Source organism: Lissotriton vulgaris, chromosome 1_2 (assembly GCF_964263255.1).
Source record: "Lissotriton vulgaris chromosome 1_2, aLisVul1.2, whole genome shotgun sequence".
Taxonomy (NCBI): Eukaryota; Metazoa; Chordata; class Amphibia; order Caudata; family Salamandridae; genus Lissotriton; species Lissotriton vulgaris.
Window position 1 is genome coordinate 239,110,136 of NC_141686.1, and position 13,603 is coordinate 239,123,738.

At 45.8% G+C, this 13,603-nt stretch overlaps 1 protein-coding gene across 1 annotated transcript in view; it reads right to left on the reverse strand.

Moving 5' to 3' along the window:
* LOC147736415 (uncharacterized) overlaps positions 1-13,603 on the reverse strand; it is a 465,378-nt gene that overhangs the window by 154,200 nt on the left and 297,575 nt on the right. The window contains exon 22 of the mRNA XM_086953155.1: positions 8,519-8,639. Coding sequence (XP_086809281.1) covers positions 8,519-8,639 — 121 coding nt within the window. The remainder of the gene's footprint in view (positions 1-8,518; positions 8,640-13,603) is intronic.

Here is a 13,603-nt window from a genome sequence, read left to right on the forward strand (position 1 = left end):
AAACAAGCTTCCGGCGACCGGTTTCTGGCATTACAGCCTTCTTCGGCCCGGCTTGCTTGAATCCTGATGGTGCAATGAGCAAGGGACTCACGTCTGAGTATACCCTTCCACGCTTATGGTGGACAAAATAATTAAACAGCAGTGGGTGGTGATGGACAGAGTTTCTGAATTAGGCAGAATACTCTCACCCAGTCAAGAGATCAGGGCTTGATCCAACACCGTTTTTTAGCTCACTGCACCATCCCAGCTCACAACCTGGCTATATGCAAATTAGTCTGTCCCTGGCCCAGTGCATCATGGGAACAGGGCAGACCAAACTACCAAGCCTATTCTTTCACTGGAAAGGAAACAAGCTTCCGGGGACCGGTTTCTGGCATTACAGCCTTCTTCGGCCCGGCTTGCTTGAATCCTGATGGTGCAATGAGCAAGGGACTCACGTCTGAGTATACCCTTCCACGCTTATGGTGGACAAAATAATTAAACAACAGGGGGTGGTGATGGACAGAGTTTCTGAATTAGGCAGAATACTCTCACCCAGTCAAGAGATCAGGGCTTGATCCAACACCGTTTTTTAGCTCACTGCACCATCCCAGCTCAGAACCTGGCTATATGCAAATTAGTCTGTCCCTGGCCCAGTGCATCATGGGAACAGGGCAGACCAAACTACCAAGCCAATTCTTTCACTGGGAAGGAAACAAGCTTCCGGGGACCGGTTTCTGGCATTACAGCCTTCTTCGGCCCGGCTTGCTTGAATCCTGATGGTGCAATGAGCAAGGGACTCACGTCTGAGTATACCCTTCCACGCTTATGGTGGACAAAATAATTAAACAACAGGGGGTGGTGATGGACAGAGTTTCTGAATTAGGCAGAATACTCTCACCCAGTCAAGAGATCAGGGCTTGATCCAACACCGTTTTTTAGCTCACTGCACCATCCCAGCTCAGAACCTGGCTATATGCAAATTAGTCTGTCCCTGGCCCAGTGCATCATGGGAACAGGGCAGACCAAACTACCAAGCCAATTCTTTCACTGGGAAGGAAACAAGCTTCCGGGGACCGGTTTCTGGCATTACAGCCTTCTTCGGCCCGGCTTGCTTGAATCCTGATGGTGCAATGAGCAAGGGACTCACGTCTGAGTATACCCTTCCACGCTTATGGTGGACAAAATAATTAAACAACAGGGGGTGGTGATGGACAGAGTTTCTGAATTAGGCAGAATACTCTCACCCAGTCAAGAGATCAGGGCTTGATCCAACACCGTTTTTTAGCTCACTGCACCATCCCAGCTCAGAACCTGGCTATATGCAAATTAGTCTGTCCCTGGCCCAGTGCATCATGGGAACAGGGCAGACCAAACTACCAAGCCAATTCTTTCACTGGGAAGGAAACAAGCTTCCGGGGACCGGTTTCTGGCATTACAGCCTTCTTTGGCCCGGCTTGCTTGAATCCTGATGGTGCAATGAGCAAGGGACTCACGTCTGAGTATACCCTTCCACGCTTATGGTGGACAAAATAATTAAACAACAGGGGGTGGTGATGGACAGAGTTTCTGAATTAGGCAGAATACTCTCACCCAGTCAAGAGATCAGGGCTTGATCCAACACCGTTTTTTAGCTCACTGCACCATCCCAGCTCAGAACCTGGCTATATGCAAATTAGTCTGTCCCTGGCCCAGTGCATCATGGGAACAGGGCAGACCAAACTACCAAGCCAATTCTTTCACTGGGAAGGAAACAAGCTTCCGGGGACCGGTTTCTGGCATTACAGCCTTCTTCGGCCCGGCTTGCTTGAATCCTGATGGTGCAATGAGCAAGGGACTCACGTCTGAGTATACCCTTCCACGCTTATGGTGGACAAAATATTTAAACAACAGGGGGTGGTGATGGACAGAGTTTCTGAATTAGGCAGAATACTCTCACCCAGTCAAGAGATCAGGGCTTGATCCAACACCGTTTTTTAGCTCACTGCACCATCCCAGCTCAGAACCTGGCTATATGCAAATTAGTCTGTCCCTGGCCCAGTGCATCATGGGAACAGGGCAGACCAAACTACCAAGCCAATTCTTTCACTGGGAAGGAACCAAGCTTCCGGGGACTGGTTTCTGGCATTACAGCCTTCTTCGGCCCGGCTTGCTTGAATCCTGATGGTGCAATGAGCAAGGGACTCACGTCTGAGTATACCCTTCCACGCTTATGGTGGACAAAATAATTAAACAACAGGGGGTGGTGATGGACAGAGTTTCTGAATTAGGCAGAATACTCTCACCCAGTCAAGAGATTAGGGCTTGATCCAACACCGTTTTTTAGCTCACTGCACCATCCCAGCTCAGAACCTGGCTATATGCAAATTAGTCTGTCCCTGGCCCAGTGCATCATGGGAACAGGGCAGACCAAACTACCAAGCCAATTCTTTCACTGGAAAGGAAACAAGCTTCCGGGGACCGGTTTCTGGCATTACAGCCTTCTTCGGCCCGGCTTGCTTGAATCCTGATGGTGCAATGAGCAAGGGACTCACGTCTGAGTATACCCTTCCACGCTTATGGTGGACAAAATAATTAAACAACAGGGGGTGGTGATGGACAGGGTTTCTGAATTAGGCAGAATACTCTCACCCAGTCAAGAGATCAGGGCTTGATCCAACACCGTTTTTTAGCTCACTGCACCATCCCAGCTCAGAACCTGGCTATATGCAAATTAGTCTGTCCCTGGCCCAGTGCATCATGGGAACAGGGCAGACCAAACTACCAAGCCAATTCTTTCACTGGGAAGGAAACAAGCTTCCGGGGACCGGTTTCTGGCATTACAGCCTTCTTCGGCCCGGCTTGCTTGAATCCTGATGGTGCAATGAGCAAGGGACTCACGTCTGAGTATACCCTTCCACGCTTATGGTGGACAAAATATTTAAACAACAGGGGGTGGTGATGGACAGAGTTTCTGAATTAGGCAGAATACTCTCACCCAGTCAAGAGATCAGGGCTTGATCCAACACCGTTTTTTAGCTCACTGCACCATCCCAGCTCAGAACCTGGCTATATGCAAATTAGTCTGTCCCTGGCCCAGTGCATCATGGGAACAGGGCAGACCAAACTACCAAGCCAATTCTTTCACTGGAAAGGAAACAAGCTTCCGGGGACCGGTTTCTGGCATTACAGCCTTCTTCGGCCCGGCTTGCTTGAATCCTGATGGTGCAATGAGCAAGGGACTCACGTCTGAGTATACCCTTCCACGCTTATGGTGGACAAAATAATTAAACAACAGGGGGTGGTGATGGACAGGGTTTCTGAATTAGGCAGAATACTCTCACCCAGTCAAGAGATCAGGGCTTGATCCAACACCGTTTTTTAGCTCACTGCACCATCCCAGCTCAGAACCTGGCTATATGCAAATTAGTCTGTCCCTGGCCCAGTGCATCATGGGAACAGGGCAGACCAAACTACCAAGCCAATTCTTTCACTGGGAAGGAAACAAGCTTCCGGGGACCGGTTTCTGGCATTACAGCCTTCTTCGGCCCGGCTTGCTTGAATCCTGATGGTGCAATGAGCAAGGGACTCACGTCTGAGTATACCCTTCCACGCTTATGGTGGACAAAATATTTAAACAACAGGGGGTGGTGATGGACAGAGTTTCTGAATTAGGCAGAATACTCTCACCCAGTCAAGAGATCAGGGCTTGATCCAACACCGTTTTTTAGCTCACTGCACCATCCCAGCTCAGAACCTGGCTATATGCAAATTAGTCTGTCCCTGGCCCAGTGCATCATGGGAACAGGGCAGACCAAACTACCAAGCCAATTCTTTCACTGGGAAGGAAACAAGCTTCCGGGGACCGGTTTCTGGCATTACAGCCTTCTTCGGCCCGGCTTGCTTGAATCCTGATGGTGCAATGAGCAAGGGACTCACGTCTGAGTATACCCTTCCACGCTTATGGTGGAAAAAATAATTAAACAACAGGGGGTGGTGATGGACAGAGTTTCTGAATTAGGCAGAATACTCTCACCCAGTCAAGAGATCAGGGCTTGATCCAACACCGTTTTTTAGCTCACTGCACCATCCCAGCTCAGAACCTGGCTATATGCAAATTAGTCTGTCCCTGGCCCAGTGCATCATGGGAACAGGGCAGACCAAACTACCAAGCCAATTCTTTCACTGGGAAGGAAACAAGCTTCCGGGGACCGGTTTCTGGCATTACAGCCTTCTTCGGCCCGGCTTGCTTGAATCCTGATGGTGCAATGAGCAAGGGACTCACGTCTGAGTATACCCTTCCACGCTTATGGTGGACAAAATAATTAAACAACAGGGGGTGGTGATGGACAGAGTTTCTGAATTAGGCAGAATACTCTCACCCAGTCAAGAGATCAGGGCTTGATCCAACACCGTTTTTTAGCTCACTGCACCATCCCAGCTCAGAACCTGGCTATATGCAAATTAGTCTGTCCCTGGCCCAGTGCATCATGGGAACAGGGCAGACCAAACTACCAAGCCAATTCTTTCACTGGGAAGGAAACAAGCTTCCGGGGGCCGGTTTCTGGCATTACAGCCTTCTTCGGCCCGGCTTGCTTGAATCCTGATGGTGCAATGAGCAAGGGACTCACGTCTGAGTATACCCTTCCACGCTTATGGTGGACAAAATAATGAAACAACAGGGGGTGGTGATGGACAGAGTTTCTGAATTAGGCAGAATACTCTCACCCAGTCAAGAGATCAGGGCTTGATCCAACACCGTTTTTTAGCTCACTGCACCATCCCAGCTCAGAACCTGGCTATATGCAAATTAGTCTGTCCCTGGCCCAGTGCATCATGGGAACAGGGCAGACCAAACTACCAAGCTAGCCGGGCTGATGAGAGGTGTTACCTCGAAACCGGTCCGGTCCTCGGATGCTTGATTCCGTTCTGGGAATGACATGGCTTTTGTAGTTCGGACTGGACTGTTCCCATGGGGCACAGGGTCAGAGCTGATTTGCATATCGCCATTGTCTAACCCAGGGTGGTGTGGAGTGCAAAAAAACGATGGATTTGGGCCCAGATCTTTGGACTGGGGTGAATGTGTGACATTGATCCACATTCTGTCCATCACCTGTTTTGTTATCAATTACCGCCATAAGTGCGCTGGGGATGCTCAGACGTGGGTCCCAGGCACTCCACACCACTGGAGTCAAGCTAGCCGGGCTGATGAGAGGTGTTACCTCGAAACCGGTCCGGTCCTCGGATGCTTGATTCCGTTCTGGGAAGGACATGGCTTTTGTAGTTCGGACTGGACTGTTCCCATGGGGCACAGGGTCAGAGCTGATTTGCATATCGCCATTGTCTAACCCAGGGTGGTGTGGAGTGCAAAAAAACGATGGATTTGGGCCCAGATCTTTGGACTGGGGTGAATGTGTGACATTGATCCACATTCTGTCCATCACCTGTTTTGTTTGCAATTACCGCCATAAGTGCGCTGGGGATGCTCAGACGTGGGTCCCAGGCACTCCACACCACTGGAGTCAAGCTAGCCGGGCTGATGAGAGGTGTTACCTCGTAACCGGTCCGGTCCTCGGATGCTTGATTCCGTTCTGGGAAGGACATGGCTTTTGTAGTTCGGACTGGACTGTTCCCATGGGGCACAGGGTCAGAGCTGATTTGCATATCGCCATTGTCTAACCCAGGGTGGTGTGGAGTGCAAAAAAACGATGGATTTGGGCCCAGATCTTTGGACTGGGGTGAATGTGTGACATTGATCCACATTCTGTCCATCACCTGTTTTGTTTGCAAACACTGCTAATATCTGGCAGCGCTTTGTCGAAAAGGTGCTGTGTCGTGCGTCGTTCCATAGGGAGCTCTCTATCTGGATATTAGCCCCAGTGGTCCGGTTGGAGGAAAGCATGTCTTTTCGGGAGTGGCGATCTGGTGGATGCGAGACCCTAGCGGACCTCTACCCGAACGACACCTTTGTGTCCTTTGAAGGTGCCAGGGAGTCATTTGAGCTGAGTGAGGGACAATACCTCCATTATGGTAGTCTCCAGGATGTGGCCAAGATCACATGGCCCCAGTTCCCGGACGCGCCTCCGCTCACTAATACCCTAGGCATCATCATGTCCTGTGGAAGGGGTAGACGCCTGATCTCCCTCCTCTATTCCGCTATGCGCCGGGATTCAACCCCCCCGTCTGCTCCGGCCTGGGCGGCCTGGGAAATAGACCTGGGAATAGAATTGGAGCCTGCCCAGAGGAAGCGAATTGGGCTGTTGACCCACAAGGTCTCCTGCAACGCACGCTTCAAACTTATTCACTTTAATTTCGTCCACCGCACCTACATGACACCGGTCTCCCTTCATCGCATCTCGGCGGATAGGCGCCACAACTGCCCCAGGTGTGGAGTGCGACTGGCGGGCTTCCTGCACTTGGCATGGGAGTGTCCTCTTGTCCAGGACTTTTGGCGTAAGGTGGTGAGGTATATTGCCCAGGCCACGCGACTCAGGCTTCCACTGGACCCACTCCAATGTCTGCTTGCACTGGTGCCCAAAGCAAAAAATAGTAGGTTACCCTATAAGTTCCTGCAACTCCTACTGGTCTTGGCTAGGAGACGAGTGGCTATCACTTGGATGGGTCGTAGGGCGCCGGACATTTCCCTATGGTTGAGAGACGCGAGGGAATGGGCGTTGGCCGAAGAGACCCACATGCAGCATACCCGTAGGGATGGAAAGTTGCAGGATGATCTACTGGCTTGGAGGATGCTGTGCATGGAGGGCCTGGCGGAGGATGACTCGGATGCCACTAGCGCTGAGTTATTTTCTTCTGATGCTTCGGGGTCTGAATCTGGGGGGGGAGAGTGGTGAATGGGGGGCCGTGGGACCGTGTAGGTATCCTCTGTTGCCACGTTACAGTACCCTCACTGAGTATGAATGTATATAGCCGAGATTCTCATGAGTCTAGGTAGTCTTGACATTGGCTAGGCCTTCGCTGGCCCTCACACAAATATCCTACTCTATTGGATCAGTACTCGAGATGCCATTTTGGGGGTAAATTGTTGTTGTTTGACTGTTATGTGCTATATTGTTCTGCTGAGCTACAAAAAAAACAAATGGCGAAGGCATTGAAACGTCGTTTATCCTTGGGGCGCGGATGCGGATTTCTCCCTTGTTAGACATGCCCCGATCCTGCGCCGCCCAGCCTCCGGGATGTGGGCCATACATGGCTGTGTAGTGTCCTTGGAACTGCATATTCTTGTTTCTTGTAAGTTAATAGGGCTAATGTCGCTGTGCTTTGTGCCCCACTTTTTCTGAGACTTTGCTACAATAAAAACATGTTTTAAAAAAAAATCTTATTAAAGCAAAGTTTGTACAAGTTTCAACATTAAAGAATCTTCATTCTTAACAATGTCCATCAGACTTTGGCCCTGACACAGTTTAAGAGAAAAGAATGCATTACGGACGAAGGAGACAGACTCAGAGTGATTTAGAGGAATGTAGGGTACGGTACAGGGGCAACATTGACATGGCAATGATTTTTGGATGTGACCTTCCATGAGTCCTGGTGATGCTCATTGTATCTTGGCCTTCAACCCTTCACACAGCAAAATCCCTACGCAGCTTCTCACTTATTCCCAGGGTGGAGCTGGAGGTAAAGAAAAATGCTTAGCACAAGGGAAAACATATACACCCTGTACACAGTGTCAACCTATCCTCTGACACTTTTTTTGTCATTTATGTAGTATCGGTTGACACTAAAGTGTGTAAGTGTGTGTCGTCTCACAACTGCACTGTTTTTCTTGGTATGGGCGATTGTTAAACAAGGCACCATCCAGAGCTATACCCACTATCCCAACAAATTAATGACAGGGGAAGGGCTTCTTGCAACATTAGTGCAAAATATTTGGTATGCTCAAAACAGAAGGATATATTCAGAAGTGCCCAAAAAGTCTAGGTCTTGTTTTGGTTGTTGTATTATGTCGTTGTTATTGACATCGCATAATAATACCCCCGTTGGAATCGCACACGTGGTATTGGTATGCAATGTAATGAGACATATTCACTGGTGGCGTATTTTACTACTCCATATTTACAAGGACAGGAAAAGCCACCCTGCATTTTAATTTTCATTTAATTTGCATTTTACTGTTTTAATTTCTCCACGTTTTTCCCTCATTCAATGCGTGCTGCATTCTACAGCACTCATTGAAAGTGATAAATCCCTGTAGTGATTGCAAGAAGGTGCCCCTCCCTGCACAAAAACAATCTCCCCACCACGCAGGAATCCTTGCACCATGGTGCAAGGGTGCCTGCATCAGTGCATGGCAGCAGTTTGTGCACCAGCATAGGGGGAAGCACAGAGATGCGACATATTGTTGTAAATATGTCGCATCCCTGAGCTTTGAAAGTGACTCAGTGCGGCGCAGCCAAATGGCTCGCGTTCGGCACTGAGTCACTTTCTTGTAAATCAAGTAAAACCGAGAGTAGTGCATGCTATTAGGTGCCCAATAATCAGATTTACGAAAAGCTACACCTGCATAATAAAATATGGTAAAAGGCATAAAACAAGTACCAACCTTCAATAAGAGTGTCGACGTTGGCGGCATCCGTGGGTTCCTGATTTCCAGGGAGCAGTTGAAGATGGGCTCAAAAACACTGCTGTTCAGGTCTATCCCAGTGGAAATATCTGGACCGATTCTAAGGGAAGTAACAATACAATCAAAACTACAAGAAAATACCACAAAACCCAGCAGGTGACTTTCGGCTTTCTTACCTTGAATACTTAACTATGAATACCTGTGAGTTCCAGGGGCCCCTCACCATGCTCTGCATGGGGGCCCCTTCACTTTGCGTTACGTCATTGCTGCCTCCCTACTGTCATAAATTACTGCCACGTCACTTGTTTAATAAATTACTGTACTCTCTACTGTCATAAATTACTGCTGTCTCTCATGCCACAAATGACTGCTGCTGCACTAGTGTGGTAATTTACTGCTGCTTCTCTCATGTCATAAATTACTGCCGCCTCACTAGTGTCATAAATTACTGCTGTCTCCCATGTCATAAATTACTGCAGCCTCACAAGTGTAATAAATTATTGCTGCTTCTCGCGTGTCATAAATTACGTCTGCCTCAGTATTGTCATACATTACTGCTGCCTCTCGTCTCATAAGTTACTGCTGCCTCACTAGTGTCATAAAGTACAGCTTTCTCTTGTATCATAAATTACTGCTGTCTCACTAGTGTAATTAATTACAGCTTTCACTTGTGTCATAAATTACTGCTGCCTCACTAGTGTCATAAACTACTGCCGCTTCTCTAGTGTCATACAATACTGCTGCCTCACTAGTGTAATAAATTACTGCTGCCTCACTAGTGTCATAAATTACTGCTGCCTCACTAGTGTCATAAATTACTGTTGCCTCACTAGTGTCATAATTTACTGCTCCCTCTCTAGTGTCATAAATTACTGCTGCCTCACTAGTGTCATAAATTACTGCTGCCTCACTAGTGTCATAATGTACTGCTCCCTCTCTGTCATAAATTACTGCTGCCTCACTAGTGTCATAATTTACTGCTCCCTCTCTAGTGTCATAAATTACTGCTGCCTCACTAGTGTCATAAATTACTGCTGCCTCACTAGTGTCATAATTTACTGCTGCCTCACTAGTGTCATAAATTACTGCTGCCTCACTAGTGTCATAAATGACTGCTGCCTCACTAGTGTCATAAATTACTGCTACCTCACTAGTGTCATAAACTACTGCCGCTTCTCTAGTGTCATACAATACTGCTGCCTCACTAGTGTCATAAATTACTGCTGTCTCTAGTGTCATAAATTACTGCTGCTTCTCTAGTGTCATAAATGACTGCTGTCTCTCATGTCATAAATTACTGCTGCTCACAAGTGTAATACATTATTGATGCTTCTCTCGTGTCATTAATTACTGGTTTTCTAGAGTCATAAATTACGTCTGCCTTACTGTACTCTTTACTGTCATAAATTACTGCTGTCTCTCGTGCCACAAATGACTGCTGCTGCACTAGTGTGGTAATTTACTGCTGCTTCTCTCGTGTCATAAATTACTGTGCCTCACTAGTGTCATAAATTATTGCTGCTTCCCTCGTGTCATAAATTACGTCTGCCTCAGTATTGTCATAAATTACTGCTGCCTCTCGTCTCATAAGTTACTGCTGCCTCACTAGTGTCATAAATTACAGCTTTCTCTTGTGTCATAAATTACTGCTGTCTCACTAGTGTAATAAATTACAGCTTTCACTTGTGTCATAAATTATTGCTGCCTCACTAGTGACATTAACTACTGCCGCTTCTCTAGTGTCACACATTACTGCTGCCTCACTAGAGTCATAAATTACTGCTGCATCACTAGTGTCATAATTTACTGCTCCCTCTCTAGTGTCATAATTTGCTGCTTCTTCTCATGTCATAGATTACTGCTGCCTCACTAGTGTCATAAATTACTGCTGCTTCTCTAGTGTCATAAATTACTGCTGCCTCACTAGTGTCATAAATTACTGCTGCTTCTCTAGTGTCATAAATTACTGCTGTCTCACTAGTGTCATAAATTACTGCTGTCTCTCATGTCATAAATTACTGCTGCCTCACAAGTGTAATAAATTATTGCTGCTTCTCTCGTGGCATAAATTACGTCTGCCTCAGTATTGCAATAAATTACTGCTGCCTCTCGTCTCATAAATTACTGCTGCCTCACTAGTGTGATAAACTACTGCTGCTTCTCGCGTGTCATAAATTACTGCTGCCTCACTAGTGTCATAATTTACTGCTCCCTCTCTAGTGTCATAAATTACTGCTTCTTCTCATGTCATAGATTACTGCTGCCTCACTAATGTCATAAATTACTGCTGCTTCTCTAGTGTCATAAATTACTGCTGCCTCACTAGTGTCATAAATTACTGCTGTCTCTAGTGACATAAATTACTGCTGCCTCACTAGTGTCATAAATTACTGCTGTCTCTAGTGACATAAATTACTGCTGCCTCACTGGTGTCATAGATTACTGATGTCTCTCGTGTCATAAATGACTGCAGCCTCAAAGGTGTAATAAATACTGCTGCTTCTCTAGTGTCATAAATTACTGCTGCTTCTCTATTGTCATAAATTACTGCTGCCTCACTAATGTCATAAATTACTGCTGCCTCACTAGTGTAATAAATTACTGGTGCCTCACTAGTGTAATAAATTACTGGTGCCTCACTAGTGTCATAAATTACTGCAGCCTCAAAGGTGTAATAAATTACTGCTGCTTCTCTAGTGTCATAAATTACTGCTTCCTCTCTAATGTCATACATTTCTGCTGCCTCACTAGTGTAATAAATTACTGCTGCCTCACTAGTGTAATAAATTACTGCTGCCTCATTAGTGTCATAACTTACTGCTCCCTCTCTAGTGTCATAAATTACTGCTGCTTCTCTAGTGTCATAAATTACTGCTGTCTCACTAGTGTCATAAATTACTGCTGTCTCTAGTGTCATAAATTACTGCTGCTTCTCTAGTGTCATAAATTACTGCTGCCTCACTAGTGTCATAAATTACTGCTGCTTCTCGAGTGTCATAAATTACTGCTGTCTCACTAGTGTCATAAATTACTGCTGTCTCTCATGTCATAAATTACTGCTGCCTCACAAGTGTAATAAATTATTGCTGCTTCTCTCGTGGCATAAATTACGTCTGCCTCAGTATTGCAATAAATTACTGCTGCCTCTCGTCTCATAAATTACTGCTGCCTCACTAGTGTGATAAACTACTGCTGCTTCTCGCGTGTCATAAATTACTGCTGCCTCACTAGTGTCATAATTTACTGCTCCCTCTCTAGTGTCATAAATTACTGCTTCTTCTCATGTCATAGATTACTGCTGCCTCACTAATGTCATAAATTACTGCTGCTTCTCTAGTGTCATAAATTACTGCTGCCTCACTAGTGTCATAAATTACTGCTGTCTCTAGTGACATAAATTACTGCTGCCTCACTAATGTCATAAATTACTGCTGCTTCTCTAGTGTCATAAATTACTGCTGCCTCACTGGTGTCATAGATTACTGATGTCTCTCGTGTCATAAATGACTGCAGCCTCAAAGGTGTAATAAATACTGCTGCTTCTCTAGTGTCATAAATTACTGCTGCTTCTCTATTGTCATAAATTACTGCTGCCTCACTAATGTCATAAATTACTGCTGCCTCACTAATGTCATAAATTACTGCTGCCTCACTAGTGTAATAAATTACTGGTGCCTCACTAGTGTAATAAATTACTGGTGCCTCACTAGTGTCATAAATTACTGCAGCCTCAAGGGTGTAATAAATTACTGCTGCTTCTCTAGTGTCATAAATTACTGCTGCCTCTCTAATGTCATACATTTCTGCTGCCTCACTAGTGTAATAAATTACTGCTGCCTCACTAGTGTCATAAATTACTGCTGCCTCATTAGTGTCATAACTTACTGCTCCCTCTCTAGTGTCATAAATTACTGCTGCTTCTCTAGTGTCATAAATTACTGCTGCCTCACTAGTGTCATAAATTACTGCTGTCTCTAGTGTCATAAATTACTGCTGCTTCTCTAGTGTCATAAATTACTGCTGCCTCACTAGTGTCATAAATTACTGCTGCTTCTCTCGTGGCATAAATTACGTCTGCCTCAGTATTGCAATAAATTACTGCTGCCTCTCGTCTCATAAATTACTGCTGCCTCACTAGTGTGATAAACTACTGCTGCTTCTCGCGTGTCATAAATTACTGCTGCCTCACTAGTGTCATAATTTACTGCTCCCTCTCTAGTGTCATAAATTACTGCTTCTTCTCATGTCATAGATTACTGCTGCCTCACTAATGTCATAAATTACTGCTGCTTCTCTAGTGTCATAAATTACTGCTGCCTCACTAGTGTCATAAATTACTGCTGTCTCTAGTGACATAAATTACTGCTGCCTCACTAATGTCATAAATTACTGCTGCTTCTCTAGTGTCATAAATTACTGCTGCCTCACTGGTGTCATAGATTACTGATGTCTCTCGTGTCATAAATGACTGCAGCCTCAAAGGTGTAATAAATACTGCTGCTTCTCTAGTGTCATAAATTACTGCTGCTTCTCTATTGTCATAAATTACTGCTGCCTCACTAATGTCATAAATTACTGCTGCCTCACTAATGTCATAAATTACTGCTGCCTCACTAGTGTAATAAATTACTGGTGCCTCACTAGTGTAATAAATTACTGGTGCCTCACTAGTGTCATAAATTACTGCAGCCTCAAAGGTGTAATAAATTACTGCTGCTTCTCTAGTGTCATAAATTACTGCTGCCTCTCTAATGTCATACATTTCTGCTGCCTCACTAGTGTAATAAATTACTGCTGCCTCACTAGTGTAATAAATTACTGCTGCCTCATTAGTGTCATAACTTACTGCTCCCTCTCTAGTGTCATAAATTACTGCTGCTTCTCTAGTGCCATAAATTACTGCTGCCTCACTAGTGTCATAAATTACTGCTGTCTCTAGTGTCATAAATTACTGCTGCCTCACTAGTGTCATAAATTACTGCTGCTTCTCGAGTGTCATAAATTACTGCTGTCTCACTAGTGTCATAAATTACTGCTGTCTCTCATGTCATAAATTACTGCTGC